General features: G+C 51.3%; 1 protein-coding gene and 1 non-coding gene across 5 annotated transcripts in view; both read right to left on the bottom strand.

Moving 5' to 3' along the window:
- Positions 1-24,140, bottom strand: part of CHRDL2 (chordin like 2) — a 34,294-nt gene that overhangs the window by 5,819 nt on the left and 4,335 nt on the right. For 3 of the 4 annotated variants that reach the window (XM_003254713.3, XM_003254712.3, XM_003254714.2), the window contains exons 2-8: positions 15,800-15,912; positions 10,460-10,553; positions 7,896-8,038; positions 5,338-5,431; positions 3,501-3,556; positions 1,472-1,640; positions 294-488 (exon numbers count right to left, since the gene is read on the bottom strand). In XM_003254713.3, coding sequence (XP_003254761.2) covers positions 294-488; positions 1,472-1,640; positions 3,501-3,556; positions 5,338-5,431; positions 7,896-8,038; positions 10,460-10,553; positions 15,800-15,912 — 864 coding nt within the window. Of the gene's footprint in view, positions 1-293; positions 489-1,471; positions 1,641-3,500; positions 3,557-5,337; positions 5,432-7,895; positions 8,039-10,459; positions 10,554-15,799; positions 15,935-24,140 lie in introns of those variants that run through there. The other variant, XM_030829072.1, reaches the window with a different exon arrangement.
- On the bottom strand, positions 13,779-13,841 carry LOC115830537. The gene has a single exon (XR_004026087.1). It is a non-coding gene; the product is annotated as a small nucleolar RNA SNORD43 (small nucleolar RNA).

Here is a 24,140-nt window from a genome sequence, read left to right as displayed (position 1 = left end):
GTACCTCTTCAAAGCTCTAATATTCTAAAATGTTGTGACTTCATGGAATCCGGAACATTATTGATTCTATGTTAACAACCTCTGAATCTATTATCCTGACACCGCATGGTTCTATCCATTTAATATTTTCATCTGACATTTTCCACTCCTGTGTGTCGGACATGCCCTGCATCCTGTGGCACTGATGCATGCCCTTCCATGTCTGAGATGTTCCAAGTGTCTGTGGCCCTGGGGAGAGAGACCCAGGGCTCACTCTGGCCAGTGCCCTCCTTGCTCCCAGTGCCCCTGTGTACCTGGGCAAATCTTGCAGCACTTCCCAGCCACTTTCTCGGGGTGACGGCAGGGGTACTCGGTGGGACAGGTCACACGCTGGCAGTCCTGGCGGCCATCCTCACAGGTGCACAGGATGCAGGGCAAGGGGCCGAAGGCACGAAAGGCCGGGTGCCACACCTCCCCGTGGGAGTATGTCTTCCCGCCATGCACACAGGCTGAATAAGGAGGGTGAGAAAGGAGGAGGATCAGGGCCTCAGACCTGTCCAGGGCCTCTGGTCCAGCAGCGGGTGGGGTGGGCCCTTGGGGAGCCCTCACTTTACCAGTCCTGCCTAGCCACACTGCCTGCAAAGCATAGGCCAGGGTATAAAACCTGTCCTCTCTCCCTGACACCGCCCACTGCAGCACTCAGAGCTGAGATGGGCCCAGAAGGAACTTACTGAAGATGGAGAGTCCTCCCTCGCCCTTCAGGGCACTTCTGCGGGAGCAAGGAGAGTGCTGATCTTGTGGTAGGAGAACTGAGATCAACTTTTGTCATCACCTGGTCATGTGAGCCCTGGCAGGTCCCTTCCCCCCCTGCCTCAGTGTCCCATCTGAACAAGGCAGGGCCAGGACTCAGTAGCCCCATAGCTCTTCCTTCTCCAGCCATCAGGGTGCCCTGCAGGGAGGTCTTTTTTCTCCCCTTCTGTGGCCATGGCTGCCCATCTGGCCACCTTCTCTACTTCATCCCACTGTCCTCCTGCAGCCTCGCTCTGCTCCCTCCTTCCTTTGTCAAAAACCGTCCCTCAGCACACTTCCTTATATTAAAGTCATTTATTTACTTGTCTGTCTTCCCAACTAGTCTATGAGCCCCTCAAGGGCAGAGACCATTTTCTATTTCCCATCTATCTGTTCTGTCTGCCCCTCTTCCCAGCAAAGACTCGGTAGGTGCTAAAAAACATCTTGTACTGTTCCAGAACTAGTTGTCTGTTACTCACTACTCTGAACCTCAGTGTCCTTATCTGTCAAATGGGGGTTTGAACCTGATGATCTTTAAGAGCACCCTCATTCAGTTTTGGCATTCCCCGACTCTACAAGCTCATGGCCAAGTTGGAATTAGGGAACTGCTGAGGAGACAGTTCAGGGGGTTGGGGGTGGGAGGTGGGAGCAGTCAGCGCCCCCCTTCCCTGCCTCACAGATTGGAGGAGGGTCCAGTCCCCACCTTTCTTATGCTTCTCCTTAAGGACGATCTTGACGGTTGTGCTGCCTGCTCCCTTGGGTCGGAAGTGGCGAGGGATGAAGCTCAGAGGGGCGCTGAGGCCAGTGGGGGCTGGGGTGCCCGGGCCTCTCTTTCTCCCAGCATCACTGGAACACGGATCCTGAGGATGTCCCTGTGAATGGCAGGAAGGATGAAAGTCACTGACTGAGCATAGTAGGCCCCATCTGGAGCCAGAACAGCAAGACAGGCTGCAGCAAGAGGCTGTGGGGAGACCCCAGCATGACTTCCCAGAGAAGAGAAGGCAGAGACCAGGACAGAAAGATCTGGATGAGGTCTAAGATGTTTTCAGACAATTCGATCTTTGAAAACTCCCAGAGGATAGTGATTTGGAAATCTGGCCTCCACGAAGCCCTTCTTGGGCCTTGTCAGAGCCAAGGCCTTGGGGCTGGGGTGGGCAGAGGGTGCTGAGGTCTTGATCTCACAGATGTAACTGATCAGGGAGAACTTCATATTTGGGAAACAGGTGAGCATGCAGTGAGGATGCACGGCAGGCAGTTCTCCTTTGCGGAGATTTAGTTGGTGGCTGGACAAGGGGATGGCCCTCTGAAGATGGCATCAGGCCCCAGAATCCCATGGGGTGTGAAGACCAAGAGCAGGCCCCATCCAGAGACAAAGGGTCTCTGAAGCTTAGGCCCTCTTTCCTGAACCCCTGGGATCCAAAACCCCCAGACCCTGTCCCTCCAGACCAGGTCTTGAGAGGGCTGTCAGTGACAGCAATAGGGGTGTGGCGAGGACAGCTCAGAGTTTGGGGATTGGGCAGCTCCCGGCCACAGGAGAGGAGCAAGTGGGCTTGGGGCAGGGACCAGAGCCTATTACCTCCCTCACTGACCTGGAGCCACACACATTCCTTCTTCTAGAGCCCATTCCTGCCTGGTACAGTCCCTGCATCAGTTCTCCGATGGCCCAGAGCCTGAGCTCACAAGAGCTCCCAGAGTGGAAACTGTCCCAGGCCCCAGCACGGGCTCAGGCATATAGGACACTCCTGGGAGATGTGTGTTGAGTGGAATAAAGGCAAGAAGGAATCAAACAGCTCAGTCTCCTAATGCTTGCTCCAGTCACCCAGCCCAGTAAGTAGCTGATCAGAGCCTGGAACTCAGCCTGGGTGGGTTTCACTTACGCACTGCCTCCTAGGAAGAGGACAGGAAGGAAAGTGGAGGGAATGGCTTAGGTCCTGTGGTACCCTCAGGTCTCAGGTCTCAGGCCCCCACCTGAGAAGGCCCAGCCTGGGTGGGGAGGGCAGCAGGATGAGCTGGCAGAGGAGAAGGGTGCAGACATGGGCTCAGGCTCCTGGGGAATCTCTGGGAAGGGGAGGCAGCCTCTAGTCTCCCAGTGACCAGGAGACCCAGGCTGGAAGAGCAGGTGGAGTTGTTCATGTGGCAGACATAGCAGAGAGGACCCATCAGGGACTTGAATCAATGTGTGAGCCCATTCTCTATCTCCTTCCTCTCAGACCAGAGAGAGCTGTCCAGCTAAGCCCATCTTAACCTAGACCAAGCTTGAGAGGGGCCAAGATACAGGGGGGTACAGACAGGCAGGCTCTAAAGAGCCAGTACCTCAGGAACTGGGTGGGGAAGGCTGGCCCAAGTTAGAGGCCATTCCCTGGGAAGAAGGTGCCTGAACTAAGGGGAGACACAGGCTGTAGATGGAACAGTGTCAAAGTGTTTCTCGAGAGGAAAATGAGGAAGTTTGGGGCCTGCTGCTGCCCTGCGTGGTGACCTGTTTCCCCCAGGCCACTCCTTAGCCATCAACCATGATGGGACCCATGACGGGACCCATGATGGGACCCATGACGAGACCCATGATGGGAGGCTAGGGAGAGGGGCTGGAATATAGTGGACGTTCATGTAGCTGACCCAGGGGACAAACAAGAAATGAGGACAATAACTGGTATTGCCTGCCCCAGAGTCACGAGATTTAGGCCCTGGATCCCAGCCCCCTGTCCTGCACCCCGTCAATAAGGCTGTGCACTCACCACCCCATGGAGCGACTGCACACTGTCCTCTTCAGCCGATTGCTCACTTGCCTCATCTGAAAACTCAAAGGGAAGCTGGGTCAGCCTCAGGCTCCCCAGCCTTGCTGGCTAGAGCCCTGAGGCCTCCACCTATAGGCTCTGTCTATTCCCAAGGCCTACTGTTACATGTACAGCCCCAGCCCACTAGCCGTCTCCTTTGCCCCAGTGGGGACTTCTTCCACTTCCCATCACAGCCTCTCTTCATCCTGGTTGGGTTGATGAAGTCCCCTACAACTGGGTTGCTGCCTCAGTTTCCCTGTACTGACCTCCTGGTCACCATTAGGACTGAACTCCTTGAAACAGAGCATCTTGTTTGGTCCTTACTGAAACTCACCTCTCTGGGACACTGGGCCATACCTTTCAGTATTTACCATGGATGGCCCAAAGGCCCAGAATCCCATCCCTGCAGCCTGCATAGATGCAGTTTCCTGGGCAGCCACACTTGAAGTCACCAGGCCTTGGTTTACACTCCCAGGACCCTACACTCCAGCCCCTTGGCCCCTCCACTCCAGCCCCTTGGCCCCTCCAGCCTGAGCACCCTGCCAGTCCCTATTCCCCTGGGAAACCAGCACACAAAGTCGTTTGGAGCCCTGCAGCTTCCTAAACCCGAGTGGGCCTCTCTCTCCCTATCCCTTGCCTCACTCCACAGTCTGGTTCCCACCAATCATTCCTGCTTCAAAGACCCAGAACATTGGAATTAGACTGTGTTAGAAATCACAGGGCACAACTGAGGCCCAGAGAAGGGAAGGAATTTATGGAGTTAGCTGGAAGAACCAGGACTAAACTAGAGTCACCTGATTCCTAGTCCAGTGCTCCTTCCAAAGTGCAAACATCTGGGGATGCATCCACTGTGGAGCACTCCTCTACCTGAGTGCCACCTCCTCCAGGAGGCTTTCCTTGACTACCCCAGCCTGCAGGGAACAGTCCAACCATTTCATTCTGCTCAAGCCTAGCCTGCCCTTTGCTACCTGATGTGTTGCCTCACTGTTTTATAAGAGGTTCTACCTGGGTTCTGTATAAAAGACGTGTTCTGAGCCCTGGTGAGCCCAATACTGTGACCAGCTCTGCCATGAGGAAGGCAGGATGAGACCTAGTCCTTACCTGTACTAGAACCCTCTGACGTGCCACTTATGGTCCTTTCAGCTCATCTGATTGCAGGGACTTTGTCCCCCCATGGCAGGCACTGCAGCAGCAGCCCCCCCGCACGGGCTCCCCAACACTTCCCTCAGGCTCAGCCTCACAGTGCCCCTCCCTCAAGCCCGCAGCTCCTGTCCACATCCCCTGCCCCCAGTCCTTGCCCCAGCCCACTCCTGCTTCTGCTTTCACGGCTACTTAGCACCCACCCATGCGTGCACAGCAGGGAAGTCCCACGCATGGATGAGCTTTGGGCTCAATGGAGAGATAGTTGGTGGCTGGTGGACACATTCTTACTGCTTCCTCTACCACCCCCAGACTTTTCTGAGAAGCAGAGACTACTTAGAGCAATAGGTCACTTTTGCTTGGTTAGCAAGCAGAGGCCAGCCCCTGGACATATTCCTGTATTGCTTCTCTCTCCTTACCTGCTTCACTCTGCCTTTCCCTCTTTCCTCCCCCAATGACTGCAATGAAAATAAGTAACACATCAGCTTCCGCCAGGCTCTGCTTTCTGAGGGGTGCAGGCTAAGCCACACCCTGGAGTAAAGAGCCATCTGCTACGTGCTGGGTGTCATCTGCAGTTCCTCATGGCTCTCACAGTTCACGGCTAGGCCCATGGAGTAGAGGGGTGGTTGAGTGCTGCCAGATGGAGGGACAGACTCACCTTTGCAGGCTTGGCAGCAGGAATCTGGCAGCGGGAGGGGTGCGGGGCAGCCTGGTTCAGGGCAGGTTGTGAGGCCGCAGTAGATCTGGCCCTCCTGACAGATAGAGCAAACCAGCTGGGAAATGAGCTCTGACAAGGGCTAGCCTTGGGGGCTAGGAACACCCCCTTCCCTGGGAGCAAATAGCCTTGAGGTCTCTCCTATGGTGGGGAGGGGAAGCAACAGCATCTCCAGGGCAAGGCCCGGCCAGCTCAGAGGAGGGGTCCCCCATGCCCTCCCAGCCCCATTTCCAGGCCCTGCAGGTAACATCCAGCCTTCAGCTTCTGACTCACTCATAGCCAGGCTATCCCTAGGTGTCGCCTGGTAAGGCGGGAATCTCCCTGTCCTATAAATGAGGAGCCAGAGCGGGACCTGAGCCATCTCGAGTTAGAAAGACAGTCGGGACCCAGTCTTCAAGCTTTTCCCACTGAAATCAACGTCATGGGAGGGGGACAGGTGGGTGATACCTGGGCTCTTCTTGCTCTTTACTGAAAGCCCCTGGTCTCCAACTTTGGGATCCAGCCTTGAAAGGCAAGACTGCAGGGGAAGGGGCCTTCTGGGGGTCAGGGGCCAGGTGACCTTTGGTGGCCACTTCTTTCCTCTGGGCCTGAGATTCCTCCTCTGTGAAGTGGGGTCACACCCATTTGGGGTGTGAAGATTCAGTGAGGGAATGGCTGTGAAAAGCACAAGGCACAACGTGCCTGGGGGGAAGCACTATTGCCCTGAGACCTTTCCCTGTTCCCTTTCCAGAGGGTCTGAGAAGTGAGTGTTCTGGTCCCTCGGGTGAGGCCAGAAGTCAAGCCAGCCTCATATAATCAGGGATGAGAAGAAAGAAGGGGAGGCCCAAGTACCCAGGGAGAATGAACAGAGGAATCCTGGGAATGCTCTCACCACCCACCACCCAGCATTTCTGTCTCTCGCCACAGCCCCTTCCTCATCCAGGCCTCATCCCTTCAGGGGAGGCAGCAAGACACAGGGAAAAGAACATTGGCTTTGGAGCCAGGTGGCCTTGGGTCTGAATTCTGGCTCTGTCACTTACTAGCTGTGTGGTCTCAGGCAAGTCACTTAACTATTCTGAGCCCGTTTCCTCATCTGGAAAACAGAAATAGTGATATCCTTCTCCTAGGGTCATTCGGATACTGTCTATAAACCAGGCATTTCTATGAACCAGGTGACACAATAGACTAGACCACTGCAAAAGGCTCACACCCTGCAAAAGGTAATCACTTACTACGCTGATTTATAAGTAGTCACTCCTCATTATTTGCAGGCTGTTTACTCTGCAGCACAGAAACTTAAGATTCAAAGATTCAGACTGATGGGACCCTGTCACTGAAAAGATAGGGAGGCAGGCCCAAAAAAAGTGACTCGTTTGAGGTCACACAGGGAACTGGGACAGTGCTGGAGCTCAAACACAGGTTTCTGATACCTAGTCTGGAGAGAACATTAATGATCACTTGGTCAGACTCCCTTATGCACTCAGAGGAACCGAGGCCCAAGTGTGGTGATCAGGTAGTAAGGAAATCAGGAGGGCAGGGGCTTCTCCTGCCAATTCATGGATGAGTTGCCAAGCCCAGGGTTAAAAATGACATGCTGGGCTGGGTGCGGTGGTTCACGCCTGTAATCCCAGCACTTTGGGAGGCCGAGGCGGGTGGATCACGAGGTCAGGAGATCAAGACCATCCTGGCTAACACGGTGAAACCCCAACTCTACTAAAAATACAAAAAATTAGCCAGGTGTGGCGGCGGGCACCTGTAGTCCCAGTTACTTGGGAGTCTGAGGCAGGAGAATGGCGTGAACCAGGGAGGCGGAGCTTGCAGTGAGCCGAGATCACGCCACTACACTCTGGCCTGGGCAAAAGAGCGAGACTCCATCTCAAAAAAAAAAAAAAAAAAAAAAAAAAAAATTACATGCTGAAAGCCACCTGCAAACCTATAGGAAGGCCATGCCTACACCCCAGTTCCCTTACAAGGAGGAGGCTGAAGACTTTCCAGAGGAGGTCCTGCTTAGCTTCAGTCTCTGTCCCATGAGAACACTGCTGAGTCAGCCCTGCCTGCCCCGAGGTCCAGCTCTAACAATAGGCAGGAGGAGTTTAAGTAGCTTCAGATTAATTTCCATTTGCTACAGATAATCTGGCCCTGTCTCTGTCCCCCAGGATGGATAACTGATCATTTGCGTATTCATTCTCTCATTCGACAGTCATTACAGATGTCTTCTGTGCTTTAGACCCTGGACTGACAGCAGAGGATAAAGAAATGAAACACATATGTTTCCTCCCCTCAAGGAATACAGCGTCTAGTGGGGGAAACAGAAGGCTCAGGAAGGTGTGGAAGCTCAGAGAATGGTCAGCTGACCCAGCTAGGGACAGGACATTCCAAACCCCATATATTCCCTTTCCCCTGAGCCCATTCACTTTGCTTTGGCCAGGAGGAACAATCCCCCCAGTCCGCAGTCCAGGCTACTATGTTCTTTGCAGGCCCAGAACACTGGCCTGTGCTGAAGGGAAGGCAGGAGTTCTTACAGTGCAGCTGCAGAGGACACACTGGTTGGGCAGGCGGGAGGGGAACAGCTCATGTGCACTGAAGATCTCTCCGTGTTGGTACGTGGTCCCGTTGTGCTGGCAGGACTTTGGTGGGGCCCGGAGTCCAGAGGGAGTGTGAGGTTCTGCAGTGGGGGAGGGGCAGGAGGAAGAAGAAAATGAGGTTTCATGTGAATCTTTGCTGAGATTAACAAGGCCACTTTTCTGAAGATTTTGCATTTGACCCCAGCTTGATATTTAAACCAAGCTCTGGCCTGGGCCTTGCCAGTCATTCCCCATATCAGCTAACTAAGAGGTCCCTCTGATACCTACATCTGACTGTGTCCCTCTCTCCCATGACCCCTACCACAGCCCTCCAGCCCCCTCAGTGTCTGAGCCAGCCCCAACCAGAGCAAGAAGGTAAAGCCAGCAGCCTCAGCTTCCGGTCAGTGGGGCCCGAGTTAGCTCATCCAGCACTGAATGAGGGTTCATGGAGCACTTCTCAGTGCCAGGCACTGTTCTAGGTGCTGGGGATACAGCAGTGAGCAAAAGAGTCCCTGCCCTCACAGGGTTACATTCTAGTGGTGCCAGCTGGCATGATTGTCCCTGTGCTTGTGTAAACTCCTGTCATTCACTGGCCCCCACAGCCCCCCTCCCCATCACCTGCCCATCAGTCCGTCCTCATCCTGCCAGGTGGAGGGGTAAGCCTCTGGTCCTGAGAGAGCCCACTCATTCATTCAAGACCCCTTGACTAAGCACTCCTCTGTTCTAGGCACCATGCTAGGCATTGGGAATGGAGCAATGAGTAAGATTTAGCCCTTGCCATCAAGAAACTCAAACTCAAAAATTACGGGTAGGCGGCTCATGCCTGTAATCCCAGCACTTTGGGAGGCTGAGGTGGGAGGATCACTTGACTCTAGGAGTTCGAGACTGGCCTGGGCAACACGGTGAGACCCTATCTCTACCAAAAACATTTTTTAAATTTTTTTTCTTTTTCTTTCTTTTCTTTTTTGAGACAGGGTCTTGCTCTGTCATCAGGCTGGAGTGCAGTGGCACGATCTCAGCTCACTGCAACCTCTACCTCCCAGGTTCAAGCAATTCTCCTGCCTCAGCCTCCTGAGTAGCTGGGACTGCAGGCACATGCCACCACATCCAGCTATTTTTTTTTGTATTTTTAGTAGAGATGGGGTTTCACCATGTTGGCCAGGATGGTCTCAATCTCTTGACCTTGTGATCCGCCTGCCTCGGCCTCCCAAAGTGCTGGGATTACAGGTGCAAGCCACCGCGCCCGGCCAAAACTTTTTTTTTAATTTAAAAAAAAGAAGTTTGAAATCTAATTAGGCAGAAAGACAAGCCACAAGCAATGATGCTGTAGCAGGTAAGGGCTAGGGTGGATGGAAGCACAGAAGTTGTGACAGCAGAGAGGAGGAGCCTCTAACTCAGCCAGGGAGGAGTGACCAGGGAAGGCTTCCTGAAGGGCCGATGGCAATGGCGAGCAGAGTCTTGAAGAACTGTGGAGCCAAGCAGGCAGAGGGGCAGGGGATGGGAAGAGAGAGGGAGTGAGGAGCGTTTTAGCAACAAGAGGCCTGGGCCAAGCACAGGGGGAAATCCCAAAGTCAGCAAGGAGAGGTGAGGCCCCCCAGAGTCAGCATCAGACATGAGGACCCTCCCTCACTGTGCAGGATGAAGCTGAGAGCCACTCTCCCCTCGGGGACCCACAGCCAGGAATCTCTATGACCCATGTCAGGGCCACGAGTCAGATCCCTACTGGGCTCCCCTCTGGAAAATGAGCCCCACTCCATACCAGCTCACCAGGAAAGTCCTGATTCCAGAGCCCGGACCCGAGGCCAAAACCTGGAGCCTCTTCTTCACCACTTTCTTGATGCTTCTAAACATCAATTTTCCTCTCAACCTCCCCTCCCACCTCCAAGTTGGCCTCCCCTCTGGCTGTCCCTCACTGGACACTTGGTTTTGCCAATTTCTTCCCAGACCACCTCTCCTTTCTCTGACCTCTTCTTCCTAGAATCTCATTCTCAGAGGCTCTTAGAATCTTAAAATCATGGAATCATAGACATTTAGCATCAGGACACATAGAGTCCCTGAATCTCAGCAGTGGGAGGAATCTCAGAGAACAGGGCCTGACTCCTTTAGTCCTTCTCAGCCCCCACATTGGTAATTCTGGGGTCTCCCCATAGGACCTTCAAGTCCAAGATCACTCACCTTCACTTCCCAGACTGCGCCCACACAGCCTCCAGCTCTGGCAGGCCCAAGAGAGACTGGAGCCCAAGTGTGTCAGTCAGCAGCCCAAGCAAGGCCCTGTTTCCTGCAGCTGCTTTCTGCATGTCCTCCCTCCCCTGCCATGCACACCTACTTAAGGACACGAAGTCTCTGCTACCCCAGCACTGCCTGGGGATCTGGGATATTTCCTCCCTTGAGCACCTTTGTGTGTCTACACATCTGATGGGTAGAGACTGCCCCTCTCCTTGCAGGGGTCTCCCTCAGCTAGAGGGCTACACTGGGAGTAGGAGAAAGGTCCGTGGACGATGGGGAGGAGCATGGCTACTTACCCACACACCTGGGACAGCATTGCTGTGGCTCCGTCACAGGTTGGGGGCAGTGGACAGGCGGACAGTGGAGGCGGTAACAACTCACATGGGCGCTCTGAAGGGGACACAAGGGTCAGCCCTGGTTCAAAGAACCATCGTCTTCCACCTGTACCTGTCCTTTCCCAAAACTCCCACCCCAACTGCAGAAGTCTGAACTTATCGTAAGCCTGTGATTGGACTGAAAAGAATTAACTCAAGTGTGCCCAGTTCCTCCCCATTCCTGCCCACCAAGGGGATCTCACTTGGCCCACACATCCATGTGCCTCCCCTACCCTGACGGAGGTCAGATCTGGTCATAGACTTGCTTAAACACTGTCCCCTTCACAGAGAAAGACATGTAAGCCTAGAGTTGTTTGACATTGATCTTGATGCTTTGACTGCGCTATTTTAACTCTAGGGCTTGGTCCTTTTAACTCTGGTCCTGAGCCTTGTGGTCAAGAAAGGAATGAAACATGAGGACAGGTGACTGGGAGGGGGTGTGAGACTAAAAACCTGATGTAGAGAAGACGGATGGCTTTATGATCCACCCCCTAAATCTCTGGGAGGTTTGGGTAATCCTGGACAAAGCCTTTGGAGTTGGCACCAGAGAAGGAAGGGCCTGAAGTTCCTTCTCTTTCTTAAGTATAGCAAGTGAGAGAACTGGGCAGGGGAACATACGCAGAGAGAGACAAGCAGAAACTGAGGGAGAGTGGCCACCACCCCTCGTGGGGGTCTTCCCAGCTCTCCAGGCAGCTTTTTTTTTTTTTTTTGGCCCCTCAGCCTTCCCGCACCTTGTTCTTCACTCTGTTACAAGGGTCACTCTGCTGTATTGTGATGAACCATTTACACCTGTGTCACCGATTCAACCACGAATTCCAAAGAATAGTAGGCATGGGGCCTTGCTCCAAGTTAGTGGCTGCTGGCGTCTGAATGAATGCATGAGTGAGTGAACAAATGAGAGTTAGGAAAGGAGGGGTCGATGGTCCTCTCCTAGATGAAGGGAGCCTGCTTTGTTCACAATTCTGAAGTTGGCGAAGTTTGTTTCTAGCCCCACTTCTCCCCCTGGTTCCTTCCTCCTGCCCTCTCCCTGGACCTGAGTTCCCTGATAGCACTTCTCCCAGAGGCAGCCTCTTGCCCCATGGAAGACCCTTGACTGGCCCTACGCCTTCTGGGGTCACTGCTTCCCAAGATGGCCAGAGGTAATCGCTAGGACTAGTCAGTGCTAAGGGGCATCCCAGAGTCCACAGAATTGGTCTGAGCTCTAATAGGGGCCTTCTAGAGGCCCAACGCACATGGGTGCTTACTAAATGTCTAGAGGATAAACTAGACACTAGACATCTGAGGTTCCCAGATGAGGAACTAGGATGGAGTGCAAGGGACTGTGTGGCCTGAAGAGTTAGAATTGGTCTCTTAATTCTGGCCTTGGAGGAGTCAAGGATGGCGATGATTATTAGCGCCACGAAGCAGCAAACAGGATGGAGACAGGTTAGCGGTGAAAGGGCAGGTGAGGCACATGGAAAAGCCCTTTGCAGTCACAGGGAACCTCTCAGGAAAGTCATAGCTTCCATTTATTGAGTGGCTACTGAGGTAGGGCCTTTCCGTTATATAAAAATCATCCCACTTCTTCTTCTCAACACCCCTAGAGGTAGATACCATACTATTAGTCACACTTTTTAAATGAGAAAAGAGCCTTCAAATGTTAAGTTGCCTAAGATCACACAGCAGGTAAAAACTGTCACCAGGGCCCGGGTACTTTCCACGATGCTGAGCTGCCTCTGGTGGGTAGGCGTGGACTCATTCACGCTCAATATTTGCTGCAGGTCTACTGGGTGCCAGGCCTTCTTCTGAGCACTAGGAACGCAGCAATGAGTGGGACCAACAAGGTTTCTGCCCTCCCGGAGCTCACATCCTAACAGTGAAAGATAGACTATTAAAGAAGTAACCAAGGGCCGGGCATGGTGGCTCACGCCTGTAATCTCAGCACTTTGGGAGGCCAAGGTGGGTGGATCACTTGAGGTCAGGAGTTCGAGACCAGCCTGGCCAACATGGCAAAACCCCATCTCTACTAAAAATACAAAAATTAGCCGGGCAGTAGTGGTGTGCCTGTAATCCCAGCTACTTGGGAGGCTGAGGTAGAAGTATTGCTTGAACCCGGGAGGCAGAGGTTACTGTGAGCCGAGATTACACCATGGCACTCCAGCCTGGGCGACAGAGCAAGACTCCAACTCAAAAAAGAAAAAAAAGAAAAAGAAAAAAAAAAGTAAGCAAGTAGGAACAAGAAGATTTCAGATGTTAAATTTATGATATATAATAAAATAGAGGGCCTGGCGTGGTGGCTCACGCCTGTAATCCCCGCACTTTGGGATGCCAAGGGGGGCAGATTGTTTGAGGTCAGGTGTTTGAGACCAGCCTGGACAACATGGTAAAACCCCATTTCTACTAAAAATACAAAAATTAGCCGGGCATGGTGGTGCATGCCTATAATCCCAGCTACTCGGGAGGCTGACGCATGAGAATCACTTGAACTTGGGAGGCAGAGTTTGCAGTGAGCCGAGATCGTGCCACTGATGACAGAGCGAGACTCTGTCTCAAAATAAATAAATAATAAATAAATAAATAAATAAATAGAGGAATATTATTTCATTAATAGGGGTAGACTATGTTAGAAACAGCTGTCAGGGAAGGCTTTATAAGGAGGAAACATTTGTGTTATGAACTGGGAGATGAGAAGGAACTGTTCGTGAGAAGATCTGAGGGAAGAACATTCCAAGTAGAGGAAACAAGTTGGAATGAGGTTCAAGTGTTGGAAAAACCGACAGAGGTCAGTGTGGCTGCAGCAGAGTGAGCAGGTATGAAATGAAATTGGAAAATAAGGCCAGGCGTGGTGGCTAATGCCTGTAATCCCAGCACTTTGGGAGGCCAAGGAGGACAGATCACGAGGTCAAGAGATTGAGATCATCCTGGCCAACATGGTGAAACCCCGTCTCTACTAAAAATATGAAAATTAGCTGGGCGTGGCGGCGGGTGCCTGTAGTCCCAGCTACTTGGGAGGCTGAGGCAGGAGCATCACTTGAACCTGGCAGGCGGAGGTTGCAGTGAGCCGAGATTGCACCACTGCACTCCAGCCTGGTAGCCTGGTGACAGAGCATGACTCCATCTCCAAAAAAAGAAAAAAGAAAGAAAAGAAAAGAAATTGGAGAATAAGACAGAAGCAGAGCCCTCAGGGGGGAATTTGAATTTTACTTTAGGTCCAATGAAAAGCTATTAGAGGTTTTTTTTTTCTTTTCTCTCTTTTTTTCCCTAAGTCAGAACATGACAATCAGCACACAGTCTGTGTATGACTGTCAATGAGTTCATCATCTGTTACTGGAGGGTTTTAAGAGCAGAATGACATGATCAGTTTCATGCTGAGAAAAGGCCATTCTCACAGGGCGCGGTGGCTCACTCCTGTAATCCCAGCACTTTGGGAGGCTGAGGCGGGTGGGTTTCTCGAGCTCAGGAGTTTGAGACCAGCCTGGGCAACCTGGTGAAATCCTGTCTCTACAAAAAATACAAAAATTAGCTGGGCATGGTGGCACACACCTGTGGTCCCAGCTACTCAGGTGGCTGAGGTGGGAGGATTGCCTGAGCCTGGGAAGTCAAGGCTGCAGTGAGCTGAGATCGCACCACTGCACTCCAGCCTGGGTGCCAGAGCGAGACCCTGTCTCAAAAAAAAAAAAAAAAAAAATTCTCACTGCCGCATGGAGGGTGGATTTAGAGGGGGAAACAGGAAGACCTGTTAGGAGGCTTGTGTGGCAGCCCAGGAAAGGGATGACAGATGATGGTGGCTTGGATTAGGGGGAGCAGTGATGGTGGAGAGAAGTGGAGGGATTGAGGGTATATTTTGCAGATACCAGCAAAAGTCCTCTGGGTTGAGGAAACTGTATGTGAACTCTGGGAAAGGAGAAATGAATTAACTCCAATGGCTCAAAAAACTTGGCCTTTGTCAACTGGACCACATGATATGTCTGGAATTTTCTGTTATGATTTCCTTTCTGTTCTCTGGCTATATTTCATAAAGTCCTTCTTGAAAAAGCTGATTGGCCTCAGATGTGCTAAGGCAAACCGAGGGGAGGCAGTCATGGTGGGGGTTGTGTCCCCATTTCTACTTGGGGCCAACATGGTAGAAGCAGTGGTGAGTCAGGAGGAAACACCCCAGGAGGAGTGAGACCCCAGTGTCAAAGTCAGGAGGGGGGCTAGCCACCCCCTCTGCCACCCCACAGGATCTCCTCCAGAGCTCTTTCTGCTCCCACCCCAGAGGGTTCTATTTTAACAAGGGAGACTCTTAGAGGCCTTCTGCATTCCTCTCTTGGCTCTGTGCAGGGAAAGGGTGGCGCTGGGAGGCTGGCTCGGGCTGGGAGCTAGCTACCCCTCCCTCCAAGCACCAACACCCAGACAAAGAAAGCTGGGGACATCCACACTGGGCTCCAGGCAGCTGAGCTAAAGCCAAAGTTTTTTCAGGTCTCCTAAGCCACTTCCTCCTCTTCTGCCCCTCCAATCTCATACCTTGCTTGTGAATTCTGGACCACATAGGGGTCTCATTTATTCTACCCAGTTGATTTTACAAGGCCCTGTGGAGGTGCTGGATTGTTGTGGGGTGCGATGGGGCGGGAGGAGATGGAAAACAAAAACATGGTCTCTACCCCAGGTGGTTCAGCCTTTGGCAGGGAATCATGCCAGGTGTGAGTGAGGGCCCAGTAAGTCCTAGCCTCAGAGGTTCAGTCTAGGAGGGGCAGTAACTATGTTGCCTGGTCAACAATGATCAGGAGAAAGGGGCAGAGAAACTTATGTGGGATCCCAGAAGAAGAAAATCCTTCCAGGTGGAGGTCATTTTCCCATTTGGGCAAATCCTTGAGGAACAAGTAGTTGGGCTAGTGGAGGTGGGGGAACACAGCCTAAGGCAGGGCCGAAGTGGCTGGAGGAAATAGTACGTGAAAGGGAGGGAATGGGAGATAAGGTCAAAAAGGCTCTGTCTTGGGCTGCGTGGGAGGCAGGGAGGCTGGCACCAGCACGAGGTGGAAAGAAGGCTGGGATGTGAGATGGGAGACCAGGGCCCTCATCCCAACCCAGCCACTAATGTTTGTGTGACTTATCTTTGGGAGGTACACAGTAGCCATCTAATCCTATGTATTAAGTACTCAGTAGTAAAGTGGCTTGTCCCAAGTCTCTCAGCTACTGCTGACAGCACAGTTCTAGAAGGCCTAGTCCTCCTTCTGGGGTGACTTCTCTGGAGGGTTCTCAGACATCCCTGACACAGGTGGTCAGGTGGCCAGAGGAACCTACCTCTGAGCAGGTACAGCGCAGGCAGTACATCAGGCCTTGTGGCTCCAAGTAGGGGTGCCAGCTCTCGCCGGGGGAGTATCTCTTCCCATGGAAAAGGCAGAACATGTCTGGGCCTGGCAAACCGACCAGTGCCATGTTAGTCCCAGGAGGCTCCAGCCCAAAAACTCTGTCTCATTTTTCCTTCTTTCTAGCTCTAAAAGAGATGTCATCTGGGCCACTCAGACAAAAGAGAATCTGCTAGACAACTGAGCATGCTCTCCTAGGCAAGGGGCCAGAAGGTCTGAGTTTGAATCTCGGCTTTACCACACACTTACTGTGCGACACTGGGCATGCCACTCTCTCTGAGCCTTAATGCTTATCTCACAGGGCAGCTAGGGAATCAAGCAGTGAAATGCTGTACAGATTTATATCATGGTATCAACGTTAATTATTATGATTAGACAAATGAGGCCCAGAGAGGGTAAGTTACACCTGAGGGCCACACAGCAAGTCAGTCACCAGGCAGCGATGACAGCACCAGTCTCCTGACTCAGTCCCATGCTCCTCTGCCCTCACAATCATGCTTGTTTCCTTTTTATTTGTCCCATTTGGCTTATTTAGTACATCACCAACACCCTTCCCTCCCTTCCCATCCCTCTCTCCTCTCCCATCCCCCTCCCCTGTATACACACACACACACACACACACACACACACACACGTGTACACATTCTCTGGGTCCTGTAGCCCACCTTTTGAACAAAGTCCTCCTGGTGTGAAGATCACCAGGCACCTGTGTAGAGGAGGGTTGGCAGAGATGGGGCCCGAGGCCATGGCGCTGGGAGCTTTCTTGCTTTCACACTGTACTATGTCCTTATATTTTGGTGAGCCGTGATGGAAAGGTTGTTAGGAAACTGACTTTCAAGTATCCTTAAAAATGGTTGTTGCTACTACTGTGATTTGTGGTTGGCACACCAATGGACTTTTTTGCAATCGCACATCAGTCGTCAATATCTGGATGAATGCTTCTAAGAATTACTAAAATCGTTTGTTCCATGGGTTGGCTATCTCTCCTACAATCCTGCATTCCTGAAACCTCTGCCTTTCTCACCTCCCATAACCCACTGATCCACTCCTGCTCCCACCTCCTACCCACTCACCTCCAGCCCTGGGTCAGACCTCCCAGCCCAGCACTGCAGCCTTGTGCCCTGCCCCTCTGCCTCCTGCCCTATCCTCGCCAACCCTCCTCTACGCAGGTACCTAGTGATCTTCATGCCAGCAGGGAAAAACACTCCATTGCTGAGCTCTTTTCAGGAGGAACTGGGAGGCCCGGCACAAGCTAAGTGCCAGTAAAGGTTTGTTGAATTAAATGAGATTGAAATATGGAGAAGGGAACCAACATTTATTGACTATCTTCTCTTTGCCGAACCCCTTATAGAAGTTAATTATCTCATTAACATTATTGTTTTGACCATTAAATTAGATAATGCTTGTAAAGTGCTTACCCAGTCCAGTTTCTGACCCTTAGTTGAATGCTATTATTATGATAATTGTGGTAACAATCACAAAGCCACTGCAAAATGGACATTGTCATCTTCTGGAATAGATGACGGTATCCGTCTTGCAGTGGCTTTGGGCTGTTACCACAATTATGAGAAGGCTCACAGAGACTATGCCACTGGCCTAAAGTCCTCCGCTAGGATTTCAGCCCAGGACACCTGCCTGCAAAGCAGAGCTCTTTCTCTTCACCACATCTCTCATCTCCGGTGGCTTTTTACCCAATTCCAGGGCCTAGAGGCTCAACTGCCTTCTTCTCTCTCTGCCCCACTGGCCACCATCCCGGACTCCCTAGCTTATTTTCTTAGTCCCCTGTTGGTCTAAAATGGAGAAGCTGCCTCTCATGCCTCCTTCTCATTTTCCAGAGTCAAGCATCTTAGAAACATGGGTTCTTACACTTCCTAAATCACATTCTCTTAGACTTTGAAACAGAATCGCAGAGCATTGAAAGCAGTAATGAGTTGGGTGGGGTGAGCGGGGAGCTCACATTCAGTGCAGGAATTCCCTCTCAGCACTGGGGGCTGGGCTGGCATGCAGCCCCTGCCTGACACACGCCTCCGGGAAACAGGAGCTCATGGGCCATTCCTAACCATTAGAAGGTTTTCTTTGTAAGGAGCTGGAGTTGGCCTCTCTCGGGTTCCTCACATTGCTCCTGCTCTGCCCTCTTGGGCCTCCTAGAACAAAGATTTGAGACTGCTGTCACGATGCCTTCAGTCTGTGCTTCGAGGGTCGCTGAGAGTAGGAACACATGGCTTAGTTCCCTCACCATTCCCTTCCCAACTCCCCAAAGTGGAGGAGCGATTAAAGTTCGTCTCTCACATTCCCAGCAAGCCAGCAAGGCCCGGCTGGCCCGTATCAAATGAGCTGTGTTTATCTCTCAGCCTCTACTGGCAGAGAGGGTGGGACACGGGCCCAGCTGGGGTGCTGGTCAGAGCCAGCCCAACTCTCCAAGGAGTGAATAATGTCTTTCTTCCTCAGTCCCCTCCTCCCACCAGGGAGGGGGTGATTGCAACACTGCCACCACCTTAGGTCTCAGCCTGTTGCTGAAGAAGCCCTGTCCTACCTTCCTTGGGGCAGCCCTGTAGCCCAGGTCCCTGTGCCAGTTGGCACCCCCTTCACCTCACCGCCTGCTCAGAGCATGAAGACAGAAAGAGTGTCTCAGCCAATGCCCAGGCAGGAGGCCCCTTCCCCCCACTAATAGACCTGGCAGAGGCTGAGAATGTGGGGGGCCTGGCAGGAGGCCTCCAGTGGCCACAATCCCCACCCCACCATACCCTAGAAGGTAACAGGCACAAGGAAGGGTGGCATGGCCTGGAGCTCTCTCTTCCTCAAGTGAGATGAGTGCCCAAGGCCATGCCAAAACCAAGCAGGAGGAAGAAGTGCCAGGCAGCGACAGGCCGCCTCGGTTCCTGCAGTGCTGGCACTAGCCCCAACCCTTGAACATGGCTGGTGAAAACAGTTTTAGTTCTTTAAGCCACAAGTTCACTGTGTGACATTCAGAGACTCATCCTCCTTTCTCTGAGCCTCAGTTTCCCATCTGCAAAATAAGGGGAAGGGGTAAGCTATGATCTTCAAAGATTTTCTGCATAGATACTTTATGAATCCATGATTTCAACATTTGAAGACTCCAAAATTCTAGGATTCTAAGGTTCAGGATTTTGAGAATTCCATGTTTCTAAGAACCTGTATTTCCTTAGAACACAAAGCTTCTAGAATTGTCCAATGTTGTGGTTCTAAGATTTGATCATTCCAAGATTCTATGATTCTTGGATGTGTTGATGGTCTCATACATCCTAGGCTCTCAGAGGCTCCAAAGTGGGTTAGGATGAAGTTCAGGGAGCCAGTAGTACCAGTCCTGAGTGACACAGGTGTGTCACCTGAGTGTGAAGGCAGTAAAGTTTGTCTCATATCTCACTCCCTTCCCATACACTCCCTTTGGTCCTCTGTGGTGTTCCCACCCCTGCCCTGGCCTTGGACCTGCCCTGATTCCTCTCCCACCCCACCATTAAGTCTCATCCCACCTGTGCCCATGCATCCCTCCCCATCTCAGAGACCAAGCATGCCTTTTCTCAGGGACCCTTTGGAGTCAGATCGGCTGGGGTTCAAATTGTGGATTTGGCTTTTATTTGCAGCCTGAATTTAGACAAGTTACCTAACCATCCTGGGCCTCTGTTTCCACATCTATTAAATGGAACTAATAACAATCTTTACCTCTCAGAGTTACTGTAGAATTAGGTCAGATAATATATGCAATATGCCTAGTGCCTGACATATATTATATGCTCAACTAAATAGGTTTAAAAAAACAGATCTGGGCACTGACCCCAGACTTCCTTAACAGTTTGTTTCCTGTGGTGTTTCTTTGACTCCCAGAGCTCTCTGTGGTCATCCCCAGGCACCTATTAGGGGACGAACATCATAGCACACACTGAGGCCAAATCTCCCAGGTCTCATTTACAACTGCACCAACCGTGATTCTGGTGGCCTCCTGCATTCTTCTAGCCCCACTCACAAACCAGAATAGTCTGCCTCAACTCACCTCAGGCCCACAGACCTTGGGCGGGGATACAGAGATGAAAGTGGTTCAGAAGTTGGAGGAGAGAATGGGAAGGCAGGAGTGAGAGGCAAGAGACCAGTCTGGAAGGAGAAGCAGAGGCTCATGGAGGGCTTTGAGAGCCCGAGAGGCAAAGGAAAGCCATGGAAAAGCTTTAAACTGGGGAGTCCCATGATGAGATTTGCATTTTAGAATCATCACTGTGCCCACAGGAATGGAGAACTGATTGGAGGGCAAGACTGGAGGCAGAGAGACCAGGGAGGGGCTGTTGCAGTCATCCTGTTTTGAGATCATGCTGGACCTGGACCAAGATGGAAGCTGTGCTGATGGGCAAAAGTACAGATTTGAGAAACACTTAGGAGGTACAATGGGCAGGCTTTGGGACAGACTGGATAGGATATGCATGGAGAGGGCAAAGGAGCCATCAAGGTCAGGATTGAGGTTTTGGGACTGAACGCATATGTGAGTGTGGGGCACTTGGCATAACAGGCAGTAAACATTATTATCATTAGTAATACAGTAGTCCCCCCTCATCCTTGGGTGACACATTCCAAGACCCCCAGTGGATGCCTGAAACCACAGTTTGTACTGAACCCTAGATAGACCATGCATAGATTTATTTTGCCTTCTTTACAATTTCACAAATAGAAGATTCATCCTTACTGCAGATCTTAGCAAACTCACTATACCATTTTTTTCCTTTCCTTATTAATTGAGAACTTTTACCTTTTTACTTAAAGAAAGCACTTTATAGCTTCTCTTTGGCATATCCAAATTGCTGGCATTGCTACTCGTGCTTTGGTGCCATTATGAAGTAAAATAAGGGTTCCTTGAACACAAGCCTTGCAATACTGCAACAGTTGATCTGATCACTGAGACAGCTACCAAGTGATTAACGGGCGGGGGGCATCTACAGCGTGGACACACTGGACAAAGGGGTGATTTATGTTCTGGATGGGACAGAGAGGGATGGCAACAGAATTCACCATGCCACTCAGAATGATGTGCAATTTAAAGCGTATGAATTCTTTATTTCTGGAATTTCCAATTTAATATTTCGGACCAAGGTTAATCACAGGTAACTGAGACCTCAGAAATTGAAACCGTGAATACTGGGGGACTGCTACAGTAATATTACTTCCCGTTATTCATTTATTTATTGAACTTTTTGTATGTCAAATATTATACACATCCATGGGCCTGGTACATGACTTAAATAAAACAAAGTCCCCTCCTGAAGGAGCTTACAGCCTAGTGAAGAACACAGATAGATACAATACATTCAGTCTGACAAACGCTATGATGGTGTGAGCATAGGGTGGTCAGGCGAGGCTTCTCTAGGAACATGCCTGAGCTGGATCTTGGAGAAATTAACAAGATGCAGAAGGGGAAGTACTTCTCAGGCAGTGGGTGCTAGATGCAAAGGCACAGAGGTGGGAGTGGATGTGGTTCATGAAGGACACAGAGGCTTCTCTTTGGCATATCCAAAGTGCTAGACACTAGCTCCCTTTCCCACAGTTAGTGTCCACTTGGATAGGCCACAGCCAAAGCTCTTTACCTGTCTGAACAGACTTAAAGTGACTGACTTAGTTGATCTAATCTGATTTCAGGACAGCAATGTTTACCAGACAGATTCCAAATGTCACTGTGTCATCCCCAGCCTATCATGAGCTGGCTCCTGCCTGCTTTTCCAGCAAAACTTTTTGTGGTGGCCCTGTTTTCAGCCTCACCTCCTCTTGCTAAATTCCTCACTCTTCCACCAGCCCCCAGGACTCCTCCTACTGTGCCTTCAAACATGCTGTTTCCTCCACCTAGAATGGAATCTTCCATCTCCAATGTTTGACCAACTCCTTCCCATTTTTCAAAAGCCAGCTTAGATGCTACCCTTTCTGTGAAGCTGCCTCAAACTTCCAGCCACTGGCCTTTCCTGCAGAACTGAGTTCAGCCCTCATTACAATTCTCATCACAAATGGATTAGAGGTACTTCTTAAGTAAGCTTGCTTCCTAACTAAACTGGGACCTTCTTGAGAGCAAGGACCAGATCTCATTAAATTTTGTGCTCAATGCAGAGCCTACATAGATAGAGTTCGTGCCTGATGAACGAAATCAATGATGAAAGAACAGAGTTAACAAAGAGGGAGAGATCCTGGAAGAGGAGCCAATTGATGGTCCTTAGTCCTGGAAGCTTCTTTCATTCTTTTTTTTTTTTTTTTTTTTTTTTTTTGAGATGGAATCTTGCTCTGTCACCAGGCTGCGGCTCAGTGGCGCAGTCTCTGCTCACTGCAACCTCCGTCTCCCAGGTTCAAGCGATTCTCCTGCCTCAGCCTCCTGAGTAGCTGAGACTACAGGTGAGTGCCACCATGCCCAGCTAATTTTTGTATTTTTAGTAGAGATAGGGTTTCACCATGTTGGCCAGGACGATCTCGATCTCTTGACCTCGTGATCCACCCGCCACAGCCTCCCAAAGGGCCTGGCCCTGGAAGCCTCTTTCTTTAACAAAAGGAGTAGTTCATTATGTGGGAAGAGGGCCAATTCCCTTTCAGCACTTTTACCTTGCCACCTAACAGAAATTAGCTTCTGACAACCCCCGCTTTCCAGCCCTGCCATCTGAATGCTCAAACCACTGGCCAAACCAAATGACAACATGTACAAAAAGGTCAGGAGCCCAGAGTAGCTAAAGGGATGAGTGATTCCATGATCTTCACGCCTAAGTCAAAATTTCCAAACTGTCTCCATCCAAGTTCCAAGTTCATCCCACAGTCTGGCTTGAAACTCTCATGCTGTGATAAAAGGTCTTTTATGGGGTCAGTTAGGAGGGGTTAGTGCGGTTGAGAATTCTTCCCCAATAGGAAGCAGAAAAGACAACTAGAAAGAAGCTTCTGGGCTGGAGGGGAGGCTGGACAAGACCATGGAAAGGGCATCAGGAGGGGCCGGGGTGAGAGGAGAGAGGTCTGGAATTGTGGCTGGCCTGTCCCCAGCCTGCAAGAACTCAGGAAACCTGAGTGAGCCAGGCTGCCCAGGAATGTAGAACGTTTACATCTCTTCCCTCACACCCACACAGCCATACTTTCTCTATTTATTTATAATCCCCTCTTCACACAAACAAACTTGCTCCCCTCTGAGACATAAGCTCTGCTCTGGGCTCTGGCACCCGATGGGAGAGGCCTCTTAAGGAAATCAGAAGAAAAGCCTCAGCTCCTCAGTGGCTGAGCTGTGCAACCCGGGGAAAGGAACTGCATTTCTCTGAACCTGACTTTTCCCTCTGGCACATGACAGACATACAGGACCATAGAAGGGCCTCTAGGGAGAGAACTATCAAACCAGGAAAGGCAGCTCTGTTACCTGTTAAAGGGCAGGAAACAGGGTGGGGACTGTTCACATTTTTTTCTGCTTTGGACGTATACGCTTAGATTCATAGAATCGTAGAAAGCTAGGGACTCAGACACATCCAGTCCCCTGTTTCCTTTGTGGGAAATTGAGTCCCAGAGAGAGATCAGGACTTGACTAAGCTTGATTCACTCCAGCACAATCTTCAATGCCAGTCGTCAGATGTGGAGAGAATGCTTACAGGGACACCCATCCCCTACTAGGCAGGACTAGAAGAAATGGCTTTAACTTGTAAACAGAAGTCTTCTGGCGAGATACAAAAAAGAACTCCTGAGTACAAGAATGAGGATGGGGTCCTGGACAGAGGCAGGGGGATGCCTGAAATGATCTCTGTACTACACCTCCCAGGGGCACCGCTGTCACGCCAGCCCTTTTCTTTGAGAATATGAAGGATTCAAGGTCCCTCTCCCAGAGTCCGGCGCCATGGTTGGCGGCTGGGGGAACTTGAGAGGCTAGTCCTGGAACAGGTGCAACAGCTGGAGCAACTGCGCAGCTGTTGCCGGGCTCAGTCTCAGCAGCCTGCACGCCAGTGAGTGAGGCAGAGACCTCTGCTGGTGGGAGAGGAGAGGTGCAGAACGGCCCAGTCAGAGATCCAGAGAGAAGTCAGCCTGGAGCCGGACTTCAGGCCTTCACTTAGGTGCTCCCCACTGCCTCATGCACACCTGCACAGGTAGATGGGGATGCGACTAAGCTGAACAGACAAGCAAGTCCCCTCTGGCCGGTCTCCCACTACCTCCACTGCCCCAGGCCATCCAGGCACTTTTTTCTGGTGTCTGAGGGTCTGCCTGTCCACTCCTCCCTGGCAGGGCAGGAGTGCTACCCTTCCACATCCCTATTCCAAAGGCCAGAGTGGACTCGGAATCAA

This window comes from Nomascus leucogenys, chromosome 15 (genome assembly GCF_006542625.1).
Source record: "Nomascus leucogenys isolate Asia chromosome 15, Asia_NLE_v1, whole genome shotgun sequence".
Classification (NCBI taxonomy): Eukaryota; Metazoa; Chordata; class Mammalia; order Primates; family Hylobatidae; genus Nomascus; species Nomascus leucogenys.
Note: the sequence above shows the minus strand (reverse complement) of the source record. Positions and strands in the feature narration are given on the sequence as shown.